The sequence below is a fragment of the Phragmites australis genome, chromosome 16 (assembly GCF_958298935.1).
Source record: "Phragmites australis chromosome 16, lpPhrAust1.1, whole genome shotgun sequence".
In the NCBI taxonomy this organism is placed as follows: domain Eukaryota; kingdom Viridiplantae; phylum Streptophyta; class Magnoliopsida; order Poales; family Poaceae; genus Phragmites; species Phragmites australis.
This window is the reverse complement of record NC_084936.1, coordinates 2,224,735-2,238,372: the sequence shown is the minus strand read 5'-3', so window position 1 is coordinate 2,238,372 and position 13,638 is coordinate 2,224,735. Positions and strand designations below refer to the sequence as shown.

Genomic DNA, 13,638 nt, shown 5'->3' with positions numbered 1-13,638 from the left:
TGGACAAAAAAAAAACTAAAGGGCGTTGAATGTACAAACATGATACTTCAAGTGAGTTAAATGGATTTTGTTTTTCCAAAAAATATGGTAGTTTCTAGTCAATAAAAAATAGCAACGTTTCACTCTTGTCCACACCTCTATATGACGCATCTCATGATTTTTGGTTTAGCAAATAATTAACTATGCATTTAACTAGGTTTAAAAAATAAATTTTCTCACAGACCATATACAACTTTTTCAGGAGTATAAATACTTCTATCATGTAGTTCATGTTATAACAAAATCAACAAAATTTATTTCACTTGATTTGAAGCTCAGATGAATTAATTATCGATGTTACAAGGTTGAGCTAATTTTTTGGTTTTTCTTGAACTTTACTGAAATTCAATAAAACCTAAAGGTTTTTGATTGAATTCAAGCGGTTTCCAACCATAAATGAAATGCGGGAAATACGGTCGGTTTTCAATTGAATTCGATCGGTTACCAAATAGTCGATTTGACCGGATTTTGCCTCAGTCAAACCAATTTGACCGGTTGAATTCGGCCGAATTCTCGCTGAATTTCAACTGCATTTTCCGATATTCGTGAAAATCGTGAAATTGCCGCCGAGCGATTTCCGACCTGCAACCGAATTTGTGAACCCTGGGTGGGTCACGGCCTAGAAGAAGCCAGCGAGGTCACTGGATGGCTACTCCTGTGTAATATCTTCTTCTTTCTACTTCTACAATGGGAAAGCAAGTTGAAATATCGATATGCATTTGGCTAAACAGTTTTCTTGGCAACGCAACATCTTTGGAAGGATGTTCGATGTAATAGCTAGTTTTGGTGTTGTTTTCCTGCTAAACTATGTGTTAGGCAAAGGTGCAGTTTTGCTATGGTGGATTTGTCTGAACTTCAACTGCCGCACCATGACATGCAACCTTCTGCATCCATGACATGCTACTTATTGTTGGAACGATGCAAATAGGTATGGCTAATTAATCTCCAAAACGAGGTAAGGTCCACAAAACCTGTCAAGTTGTTCGAGCTAAGGTCCACATGCTTCAAGCTTGTTAGTTGAAAGAATGCCTTGGGAAAAGGATCTGAGAATTCATTTTTTCTCAAGCCCACAGACTCCAACTGTGAAGGTGCCTTGTCAAACTCTCGTATAGGGCCAGAAAGCTGGTTCCAAGAAAGATCCAGGTCACGTAATACTGGAAGAGTGAAAATAGATGATGGAATTTCTCCTGCAATGGCAATAGAAAACATTTAGTTAGAAGGTGTCTCCTCTTCTAAAAATCCCATGTTTAGTTATTTTATTTTTGATCAAGACGATTAGTTATATGCCGCCAGAAGAATCTCATGCACTTTAGTTCCACTGAAAGATTGCTTTGTTTCACTACTCCATCCAACTCCATTACTTGTTTGCCATTTTTTTTAATTTTATTTTAGCAGAAATAACATATTGAAATGAGACATTAACCCTTCCTCCCTCCCTGCCTCTCCTGGGTGGGTCATGTCCAAGAAGAAGCCATCGAGGTCGCTCAATGGCTACTCCTGCATAATAGCTTCTTCTTTCTGCTTCTACAATGGGAAAGCAAGTTGCAAAATCGGTATGCATTTGGCTGAACAGTTTTCTTTGCAACGCACATTGGCTTCAATTTAATAAAATGGACATGGTGTGTTGCCCTTTGGTTCCAAGAAAAAAAATTGTTAAAATTGTATCACTGCTTCACCTTGTAGGCTAGTTTTGTGACTGGTTTTGTCACCATGGCAGTCCAAGTCAGCCTTTGACGTCACTGAGTGTTGGGATTTTGAGAAAGATTTTTGCGCTAGGGTTGTGCGTCATGCATTTTGCTCAATGAAAAAGGAGCAGAGGGAGCCATGGTGATGTATACTGCCATCATGGCAAAACCGGGTGTCATGGATACCACAACGGAAAAACTACCCCTGATGAACAGGAAGACACTATGTTATGATAAACTACGACGCTACTCTTGTAGTTGAATGTATCACCCATCATTCGCATCACAAGGTGTTTTTCCCCCATATTTTGACCTTTTTTGAAAACTATTTCTGAAAATGAACCAACGGTAAAACTATTTCCAGTTTTGACCTCCGGGTTTTGCGCCATCGTCTATGGTACGGAGTGGCGTCGCCAAAACCCATCAAAACCATTCCCGATTTTGACCTTAAGGTTTGCGCCACGGCCGATGGCGTGGATATTGGCTGTGTTCACGCCAGCCATGATAGCGCGAACACAGTCAACATCCGCGCCATCATCTGTGGACCAGCTGCATGTTTTCTCAAAGGGCCAAAATATGAAGAAAAAAAAAACACCATCACACGCATCACATGTTTCTTCAACACCAGGTCCATGGACCAGCTGCACGTCTCCACCCTCCCAGTGCCTCTCACATCGGAGTTGTGTAACTAAAGCTCATTGGATATGCATAATTTACAATTAGCAATAGCCAGACTATTTTGGTGTTGACGTTAGTTTCACATGTACGGTGACTAGTGTAACTCATAAGGGGTAAGTGATATGTACTATAAAAATGCTCTAATAAGTAAACACAAGCCTAAGCATATGATAAGAAAAGGAAAGGACATAGTATATTCTTACCATGGAGAGAATTATGTGAAAGATCCAGTATGGTTAGCTGAGTTAAATTAACAATTGAACTTGGTATGCTCCCAGAAAATTTGCAACCTCCAAGATCTAACCGTGTCAATTTTTTGAGCTGCCCGATTGCATAAGGTACCGTCCCAAAAAACTCACTTTGAATTACCATGGTTTCCAAGTTAGTGAGGTTGCCAATTGCAACCGGCATTGGCCCTGAAAACGCAGAATCAATGATAAGCATGTTCCTCAAATTTGTGAGGTTGCCAATTGCAGCCGGCATTGGCCCTGAAAACGCAGAATCAATGATATGCATGTTCCTCAAATTTGTGAGGTTGCCAATTGCAGCCGGCATTGGCCCTGAAAACGCAGAATGAATGATATGCATGTTCCTCAAATTTGTGAGGTTGCCAATTGCAGCTGGCATTGGCCCTGAAAACGCAGAATCAATGATATACATGTTCCTCAAATTTGTGAGGTTGCCAACAGAAGATGGCATTGAACCGTATGTTCTGCAGTCATTCATTTCCAGTGTTTGCAAGTCCATGAGGTTGCCAATTGCAGAAAGTATTGGCCTGGGTATGATGCAGCCAACCATGGTCAAACTTCTCAAGGTCTTGAAGCTGCTCACTAAGGAAGGTGTTGTCATAGAGAAGTCGCATCCAAGGAGTGCCAAGCTCTGCAAGTTCTTGTGGTTTCGAATCCAAGAGAAAATTGATCCTAACTCACTTATTGAGTCAACCATAAGTTCCAGCTGGAATAGAGACCCAAGCCTACCGAATGAAGAGAGCAAATCCATGGAAACTAAATTATTCCCGCCAAGACTTAACTCCTTCAACGACTGGAAATTGCTGGAAGACGTTGGTTTAGCATACGAAAAGTTGGTCATGCCTATTCTCAAAGTCTCTAGAGAATTAGAATTAGATAAACATGGCAAATGCCCTCCGAGATCATGATTATGGGACAAATCGAGGACCCTTAGATTTTTCGATTGAAAGGACCTGGAGGGAAACCACCCCTCAAGATTAGTATCAGAAAGTTGAAGCACGGTTAAATTGAGAAAATCCATGAAGAACTCTGGAAACGGACCGGCAGTTAGAGCATCGTTTCCTTGGAGGTTGATCACGGCGTGAGGATGGTAATGAATGGAATTGGAAAGATCCAAGGAGACAAGGTTCACGAGTTTACTGATGCCAATAGGTATCTGGCCAGACAAGCCCGAATTGGAAAGATTTAGGTGGGTTAGCAAAGCGAACCTCTCAAATCCAGTAGCAGGGATGTTGTCTGGCCTCAGTGATAATGGGTCGTTCCAGTTTTGACTGAAATCATTCATGCTAAGGTCGAGGCGTCGAAGGGATGCGAGGCTGAAGACCGCTGGGTCCAAGCCGTTACTGGACAAGCCACGATTGTTGAGCACCGTGACATTACCAGAGGAGGCGTCGCAGCCAACACCCTCCCAGAGACAGCAGTCGGTGCCATCTCGCCATGACGGAAGCGTGGTGGTAGATTCATCGAAGGAGAAGGACTTCTTCAGCTTGAGGAGTGCCTGAGCTTGACCTAGATGGCACCGAAAAGGAACAGTTACTGGACAAGCCACGATTGTTGAGGTCGAGCACCGTGACATTACCAGAGGAGGCGTCGCAGCCAACACCCTCCCAGAGACAGCAGTCGGTGCCATCTCGCCATGACGGAAGCGTGGTGGTAGATTCATCGAAGGAGAAGGACTTCTTCAGCTTGAGGAGTGCCTGAGCTTGACCTATAAAAAAATATTTTTTTATAGGTTCGGGTGAAAAAAAATATTTTTTGATTTTTTTCTATAAAAAACACAAAAAACGTAAATGAGTCATAAGTGACAGGTCATACACTTATGACCTTAATACGTGACGGGTTACGTTTTGACCCGTCACCAATGATTTTATTAGTGACGGGTCTTTACCCGTTACTTATGACTAGTCATCAGTGACACATTTAGGGTGACCATGACGATTATGACTCGTCACTTTTTAAGTTTTTTTCATGCAGTGGATGTTCGATGTAATAGCTAGTTGTGGTGTTATTTTCCAGATAAACTTTGTGTTAGGCAAAGGCGCAGTCTTGCCGTGGTGTTAGGCAAGTAGTGGGAGGAGCTGTGCAAGGAAGAGCAGTAAAGCCCAAACGATGGAAGCCATAGTCCGACGGAAGTATAACTGATAGGCTTCGAAAGAGGCACAGGCGCATATATGAATATGATGGTAGTGCATTGTCTAGCAATTACTGTAGTGATGGATGTGATACATACAATGTGCTAGCTCCAGTTTTGGTCCAGTAGTCTTCTTCCAAGTCTTTAATTTGCTCCTGCAAACACGTCGATCATGCAAGTATGAGTAAGAATGCAGACAGACATACAGTAGTGGTGGATCAAGAAATTAAGGAGAGATTCGATAACTAAAGAAAGGGACTTGTTAATCATATCGTGTGAAATGAAGAGCAGTAAAGCCCAAACGATGAAAACACGTCGATCATGCAAGTTGGAATTGGTAGGCAAAAAGGTTTCTAGTCAATTGGAATTGGCAGGCAGGTTGGCAGTATCAGCGTATGCCAGGGGCTGTACCTAGCTAACTGCGACTCCTGAATCTTTGATTCACCTTTCGTCAATGGCTGTTCCTATCTTTCTACCATGTACTTATTAGTGATCGACTCACTCATTGCAAATCCAACTATCAAGACTTAGCAAGTCAAGGTGGAACATATTGAAGAATATCTCGATGGAATCCGTATCCGTTTGGGGATTGGGATAAGGTCCCAAGAGAAAAACATCAAGGTCATGTTGGTTTTTTTCCCCTCTTGTTAGTGCCCTTCCATTATTAAAAAAAAAAAGAGTTTTTATGTGCTTCATACTACCTGTAGGTAGGAGATAGTATAGACTTAATACTACCGTCTATATGATTTAACATTTTAGTAATTGTCACGGTATTGTTAATATTTGCCTATCATACTATTGGGGTGCACTATAATTTTTTTAATGTAATCTACGAAATACTCGGTTCCTCAATCACATGAGAGCTACGGAGGCGCTCGCGATAGCAGGCTGCGGCACGCTGGAGAGGCGGCGGTGCGCGCGAGGGCAGAGATGCGTGTGAGACAGCGGAGGCGTGAGACAGCGGAGGCGTGCGTGAGCTGCGGAGGAGCACGCGAGCGGCGGGGGCGATGACAAGTTGGGTATAATCATTCGTGTCTCATGTTGCACAATATTACTTTCATACCATTTCTTTTTTTTTTCCAAAAATGCTCTTATACTCTTTATACTACTCTTATATACTCCATATACTACATCTGGACAACGAAGAGTATTTTAATCGATATAGACCATCCGATCTAAAACTGGATAACCCAAATTACTTTGAGACCACCGTAAAATTTCTAATTTTTTTTATGTCTTTCTATTACTGTGGAGAGGATCGCCACAACATGACTTATAGATTGGATTAGCGAAAAGAACAATTAGGGAAAAGAACAAAATAAGAAGGCAGATCGAGCCAAAGTGCACACAGCAGCAGCTAAGATTGGATCCAAAATCGTGGTTATTAGCAGTATCAGATCGGTTTCAACTACCTTGTAGTTTGTTATTTTATTTGCTTTTCTAAGCACACATTTGTTTTGCAGAATAACTGTAATAATGATCTTGGCTGTGTGCATTGCTCGGTGCAGATGCCAGAATTTTATTCCATTATTAAAAAAAGCATTATCAGATCGGTACCTCTTCTTGCGCTCCTAGATGCTCAAAATCCCCCCATTTTATTCACAGCAGTGGCGCGCTCCATGGTGTGGCCGGACTGACTCCTCCTCCATCACCACGAGCGGCTCCACGACGATGCCAAGAACCGATCAGCCGAGACCAGACGGAGAATGGTGGCGTGGAGGGCGATGTGGATGGGAAAGATGCCGGGCGCCGGCCCGTAGCCCAACAGTGACTGGGAGGGCATGGCACTGCTCGTTTAGAATGTTACGTAGCAAAATTATTCACCTCTGATACTCAACCGTCTTCCAAAGATCAGACCAGGTTTTATTTGATTTGTTTATTTTTACGATATGGTTATGGTTACAACTATGAATTTCCTGCCTGATGGTGCAAAGCAATAAACCACGAAAAAAGAGCAGCACGCTCTAATTTCCTGTAGACATGAGGATGGCATTTCATTTGATGACATGAGGATGCCAAGACCAAAAATCAGGCAGGCAGAGGCTTCACTGATGCAGGATAAATGACAAACAGATGATAATGATCTCAAAAGTTCCAACTAATTAAGATCCAATCAATTTTGTCCACAGCACCTAACAATTGAGGGAACATCTTAACTTCCAACATTCAGAGCATAACACAGCCAACATCCTGACATTTCAACATTCAGTTAATCAACCGTTCCGACTTTGGAACAACCAGGTCGCGGTTTTGACCAATGATAAGGCTAACCAGTACAGAGCAAAACCAAGGCGGCTTAGGGATCCAAGACCTCGATGTCTGTAATAGTGGTTATTTATTGGAGGAAAGAGAGGAGGGGGATGACGACCATGGAGGTCGCCGGTGGCTATAGTGGGCGGCGGCGTGAGAGAGAAGGTGAGGGTCGGTCAGGCGCTAAGCGTCTAGACGGCAAGAAGAAGGGTTTCACTTCTAATTCTTGTTTATCTCTTTATTGATAGTTTGTCTCTCTTTATATAGAGATATGCTAACTTAGCTCCTAAGTAATCTATTACAATTTGAAAAGTAATGAAAAATCTTAATATACTTAATAGCAAAGAAACGGCATGGACCCAGCAGCCGCTACAATACGTGTGGTACTCAGTATCCGTGAGCGGGCTTTTGGGTCGGCCGGTCCTAATGGGCCATGGATTGGACCATGACCCATGACATCCCCCCCTCACTTGTAGTTCGTCCTCGAGCTGCTAATTGGGGAGAGCTCTGCATGCTGTAAGGTGGGGGTCATGGTTGAAGTCCGAGGAAGCCCCATGTTGAAGAACGAGTTCTGCTCCCATGCGGATTTCTAGCATGACGAGGCAGTGCTGGAGATGGTTGATGAAGAACTCCATTCGCCTTGTGTTGATAACGACGGTGGCCTTGAGTCGAAGGAGTCTGTATATCATTGTTGCGCCATTGATGTTGACGAAGAAAAGATACTTGGCGATGAGCTCAGAGAAGACATGGATTATAGTGACGATGTCCTTGGAGATGTCGTAGAATCCCTTGAAGATGATTGCAGTGTAGTACTCCCTTGTATCCACGTGCATCCTTGTCGTGCCCATTAGAAGATTCCTGCAAGACAGAATTAATGTGTTCCTTCTGGATGTTGATATCTATCATGCACTAGTAGTCCGTCACATGCTGGGTAGGGGAATTGAAGATCATGCACGCGACATATGATCCTCATGGTTCCCATGTAAACGAGGCAAGCAGGTAGGCAACGAGGACCATCGCAAGAGCGGCGAAGGTCCTGAAGAGGAAGGATGGTGCGGTGGTGACCATCTAGACTTGGGCGGTTGGCGACACAATGGATGTAGCCAAGGCCGCTGGTGGAACAACAGTCTCCGAAGCATGTTGTGTGACGATGTGGACAGCCTTGTTGGAGATGATGTGGACAGGAAGGGCGTACATACGTTCCTCATGAACGCTGATGGCTGTTGGATGCAATGGAGGTCGAGCAACTGTTGTCGGTGTAGAACACCCGAAGATGAAGTTGTTGACAACTGGATGGGTGCGATCATTAATCTTTGTCGACTGCAGTAGAAGAGGACAGTTGATCGACCCAACACGAAGGACACATGTTGTCCAGGCTATCAAAAAAGCACGCCTGGGGGACATCCGGTGCTGTTGGGGTGGTTCGTGGTCACTCCGCCATTGTTAAAGTAGAAGTGGTGGTGTCGTGGAACATGGAGACAGTTGTGACCTTAAATCCTTCTCTCACCATTGAAGGCAAGGTAGTCGGGGAAGGGTACCGGACATAGCCATTGTAGAAGGATGCGAATGACGGCGTATGGGACGGTGAACCTGAGGGCGTAGAGGTAAGTGGTCACTGTCGAAGAGATATAGAGGGCAACTCGAGAATTGACCCAACCACTTGGGGTGGAGGAGGTCAGATCAGGCGGCCGGTCCACACCACTAGGTACGAAAGTCGTCGTCGAATCAGCATCGCTGTAGGGTCGTTTGGTGTCGAGCTCAAAGGTTTCCCACCGAAGGACTTGCAGATCGGCGGTGGTTCAGTGGCATCAAACGCCCTGGGGCCTCTTGCCCTGAGCATGAAGTCCAGGTCAGTTGTGGATGGCGAACGAGTGTCTGCGGCTGTTGAAGTGCCATAAGCCTCGGTGAGGGACTCCAGAAACCGCAAACACCGCAAAATCCTATGTAGCGGCCATGTGTGCCTCCTGAACGTTGTGGGCTACGGAAAGGAAGTCTCCAGTCACATTCTCCGTAGATTCTGCAGAAGATGAGACGGCGCCATGCGTGTCGGAGAAGATGTCGTTTGCGCATGGCACGTGAAGGTCGGGGAAGCCGGTCAACTCCTGATGAACAATATCATTGGTATTGTTCACACTGTGTGTAGTGGAATCCACATGGAACTGTCCGCCTTGCGGTGAGGTGGAAGAAGAGGCTGGAAGAAGCAACCCGGAAGGTGATGTGGTGGTGGGGCTGGCGAAGTCGTGAAGGACAGCGTCGATGCTGGCGGAGGATTCATCGTCGGACATACCTAGGGAGACATGGGCAGCACCGCCTGGCGTCGAGATAGGGTGGAAGATCGTCGTAGAGGGAATGCCGATGTTCGACGTGTAGACGATGTTGCAGGAGTGTTCATCTGCCGATGGTCATTGAGAAGCCTTGGTCATGACCTCCAATGAAGCTTCTGATGACGGGACGATGGCATCTGGCAGGATGACAGTTGTTGGCGGTGAAGCAACTAAAGATGCATCAATGATTGACAATGTGGTGACAGGCGGTGGCATGAAGAAAGCATCCATCGAGGCATCGCAGTTACCATGATGTAGATCATCCTTGTTGGTATAGGCATCTGAGGCTGGCGGTTGGCGCGGTAAGGGGGAAGAAAGCTAAGGTGCCTCCTTTGGATCCCTTGGGCCGTTGAGAGTGGCGTATAAATCAGCAAACCATGGTCGGCATTCTTGGTGGTATTCCTCAAGTTGCTGACACAGATTAGCCCATGATGGCACAGTATCAGAGATGAGTGGGGCAGTGGAATCCACATGGAACTGTCCGCCTCCGCTGCTGCCTAGTAGTACAGATATTGTGTAATGCCAGATGCATGAAAGCACTCCACGCTTGATGTACAACTGAAGATTAACCTGCTATAAGTACAATACTTAAGTAACGGCTATGGAAAAGGCTTATAAATACATCTTGAAGGTATAGCGCCCTACACCTGAGTACCTCATCACTGCTACCTTAGATTCCAGGAAAGCATAATGCTTGGATTCAGAAACAGACTCTCACCTTCCCTTCGGCGATCAAGTTAGCAAAGCTCTTGCAGTTGCAATAAACCGTCTTCCGATCCGATCCCATTTCAGCACAATAGCAGCTGCAAATCCGACACCGAAGCCCAGCCCGATGAAGAGAAACAAGACCACATCAACATGAAGAGAGGAGTTGTCTACGTGTGGCACAATTGGAGTATAAGGCGAAGCGCCACAAGGTAATTTAGATAGTGGCGGTCCGCATAGTCCTGCATTCCCTTCAAATGAATTGCTATCGAATGTAGAGAACTGATGCGATTGCGGTATCTTTCCCACCAAGCGGTTGTTTGACAAGTTCAGGGAGGCAAGAAAGGTGAGATCAGTTAGCTCTTGTGGAATCTCCCCTGAGAGTTGGTTGCAGGATAGATCTAGTGACTCCAAATCAGTTATGCTGCCAAGTTGGGCTGGAATTTTTCCCGTGAAGGCGTTGTGTGACATGTTCAGTATGCGTAGTGATACAAGTCGTCCAATTGATTGGGGAATGGTACCCTCCAACCTATTGTTTGAGAAGTCAATTGCTGTTAGGGTAGTCAAGATCCTTTCAAATGACATATCAGACCCCTTGTATGTGATCTCAATAGAATCTTGATAGAATTCATTAGGGTTTGAGAAGTTTCCATCAGAAAGAGTTTCTCCTGAACTATTGAACTTTGACATCATCATTTCTAACCGCTCGAACCATTGGGATCTCAAATTCCCAGAGAAATTGTTTGAGGCAAGATCGATAATTTGCAAGCTCGGGAAACATTCCTCAGATCTGTTATCCCCAACAATATCACTTATGGCGCCATAGAACTGGTTGGATCTCAGGACTAGCACATGAAGATTGGAAAACCCCCTCAACCAAGAAGGGAAAGTGTCAGCTATTCGGTTGCTTCCAAGGTCCAGAACCTCCAAGTATGTGCAGTGAGAAAGTCCCCTAGGAAGTTGCCCTTCAATCTTATTGCCATGTAGATCTATCGTCTGTAAAGCACATCGGGTTGTAATATTGGAAGGCAACATCCCTTCAAAGTGATTCTCCCTCAAGTTTAAAACCCGCAACTGTCCATTTTCTATTAGACAAGATGGAACCGAGCCACTAAAGTTGTTATGTGATAGGTCAAGGATATCCAGCATTGAATTGCAAATTGAAGTAGGTATATGCCCATTTATACTATTTTTGGACATGCTGAGATACCCGGTGTAACTAAGATAGAAAGCCCAGTTTGGAAGAACAGAAGAAAATCTGTTGTTTGAATAATCCAAGAATGCTACTGATGAATTTGGCATAGGGATCTGCCCCCCAAGTCTATTGAAACTAAGATCAAGACTGACTAGTGAAGTAGAAGGGAGAACATCTGAAGTAAGTTGAATACCAGTGAGCATGTTATGTGAGAGATTCAAATAGGCAAGGCTACTTAATCTCCAAAACGAGGTAAGGTCCACCAAACCTCTCAAGTTGTTCGAGCTAAAGTCCACATGCTTCAAGCTTGTTAGTTGAAAGAATGTCTTGGGAATAGGACCTGAGAATTTATTTTTGCTCAAGTCCACAGACTCCAACTGTGAAGGTGCCTTATCAAACTCTCGTATAGGGCCAGAAAGCTGGTTCCGAGAAAGATACAGGCTACGTAATACTGGAAGAGTGAAAATAGATGATGGAATTTCCCCTGCAAGGTCAGTAGAAAACATTTAGTTAGAAGGTGTCTCCTCTTCTATTAAAATTTGATTCCAAATATGATACTTTCCATTTTGTTCAGAACATGAATAATAAATTATCTATTTTTCTGAGGAAAAATTGGTATTGTACCATCAAAAAATCCCATGTTTGTTAATTTATTTTTGACCAAGACGATTAGTTATATACCACAAGAAGAATCTCATGCACTTTAGTTCCACCGAAAGATTGCTTTGTTTCACTACTCCATCCAACTCCATTACTTGTTTGCCATTATTTTATTTTATTTTAGCAGCAATGACATATTGAAATGTGATATTAACCCTTCCTCCCTCCCTCCCTCTCTCCTTGTGGGTCCAGGGTTCGCAAATTTGACAAAAATCGGTCGAAAACCCCAAAAACCGGTCAATTCGGTCTGCGTGGAATTATGAATTCGACAGGTTTTTTTTAATTTGAATTCAAAAAAATAAAAAAAATCAAAAAAAAATTCTAAAAATACTAGAGATAGTTCTAAGACCCTTTATGATTTTTTTTCAAAAATAATGTCATTTGCATCATATTTCATGGAGAGAAAGTTTGGAAAAAAAGAAAGGGCGTGCTTTAAAACAGTGCAGCTCATTTATTAACTCACGTTAAGGAAAACATTAACATGCAAACACATATTTTTTGTGTGTAGGGTGTACTTTAATAGGGTCTATAAATTAGTTTCACTTCATTTAGAGTTTTATTAATTTCTCCATGATTTTTACAAAGTTCACAAGCATTAAATGAACATGTTAAAAAAAGCACTGTAATTAACTTTTTCATGTCTACCATTATTTTTCCTACACAAAGCATTGTATAAGTAAACTAATAAAAGGGGTTTCACTAATTTTGGAGGTGTGATGGATTAGTTATGAATTAATCTATTTGCAATACATTTACTCAATCTTGCACGTTACAATAACTATTTCATGTATTTTTAGAAGATAGAGGATCATGTAACAAGACTAAAAAAATTGGTTTTATGATTTTTGGTTTAGCAAATAATTAACTATGCATTTAACTAGGTTTAAAAAATAAATTTTCTCACAGACCATATACAACTTTCTGACGAAATCAACAAAATTTGTTTCACTTGATTTGAAGAACAGATGAATTAATTATCGATGTTACAAGATTGAGCTAATTTTTTGGTTTTTCTTGAACTTTACTGAAATTCGATAAAACCTAAAGGTTTTTGATTGAATTCAAGCGGTATTTTAGGAAATCGAGCGGTTTTCAACCACAAATGAAATGCGGGAAATACGATCAGTTTTCAATTGAATTCGGTCGATTACCAAATAGTCGATTTGACCGGATTTTGCCTCAGTCAAACCAGTTTGACCGGTTGAATTCGGCCGAATTCTCACTGAATTTCAACTGCATTTTCCAATATTTGGGAAAACCGTGAAATTGCCAACGAGCGATTTCCGACCTGCAACCGAATTTTTGAACCCTGGGTGGGTCACGGCCAAGAAGAAGCCAATGTGGTCGCTGGATGGCTACTCCTGCGTAATATCTTCTTCTTTCTGCTTCTACAATGGGAAAGCAAGTTGAAATATCGGTATGCATTTGGCTGAACAATTTTCTTGGCAACACAATATCTTTGGAAGGATGTTCGATGTAATAGCTAGTTTTGGTGTTGTTTTCCTGCTAAACTATGTGTTAGGCAAAGGTGCAGTTTTGCTATGGTGAATTTGTCTGAACTTCAACTGCCACACCATGACATGCAACCTTCTGCATCCATGACATGCTACTTATTGTTGGAACGATGCAAATAGGTAAGGCTATAATCTCCAAAACGAGGTAAGGTCCACCAAACCTCTCAAGTTGTTCGAGCTAAAGTCCACATGCTTCAAGCTTGTTAGTT

General features: G+C 43.0%; 1 protein-coding gene and 1 pseudogene across 1 annotated transcript; both read right to left on the bottom strand.

The window, feature by feature from the left end:
- The window catches only part of LOC133895995 (receptor-like protein 19), a 36,171-nt pseudogene extending 31,841 nt beyond the window's left edge, over positions 1 to 4,330 (bottom strand).
- A 5,508-nt stretch (positions 4,331 to 9,838) lies between these two features.
- Positions 9,839 to 11,798, bottom strand: LOC133894934 (receptor like protein 22-like). Its single transcript, XM_062335130.1, has 2 exons — positions 10,074 to 11,798; positions 9,839 to 9,925 (listed from the first exon to the last, which is right to left on the bottom strand). The coding sequence occupies exon 1, from the start codon at positions 11,759 to 11,761 to the stop codon at positions 10,088 to 10,090; it is 1,674 nt and encodes a 557-aa protein (XP_062191114.1). The 5' UTR covers positions 11,762 to 11,798; the 3' UTR covers positions 9,839 to 9,925; positions 10,074 to 10,087.
- Positions 11,799 to 13,638: the final 1,840 nt, after the last annotated feature.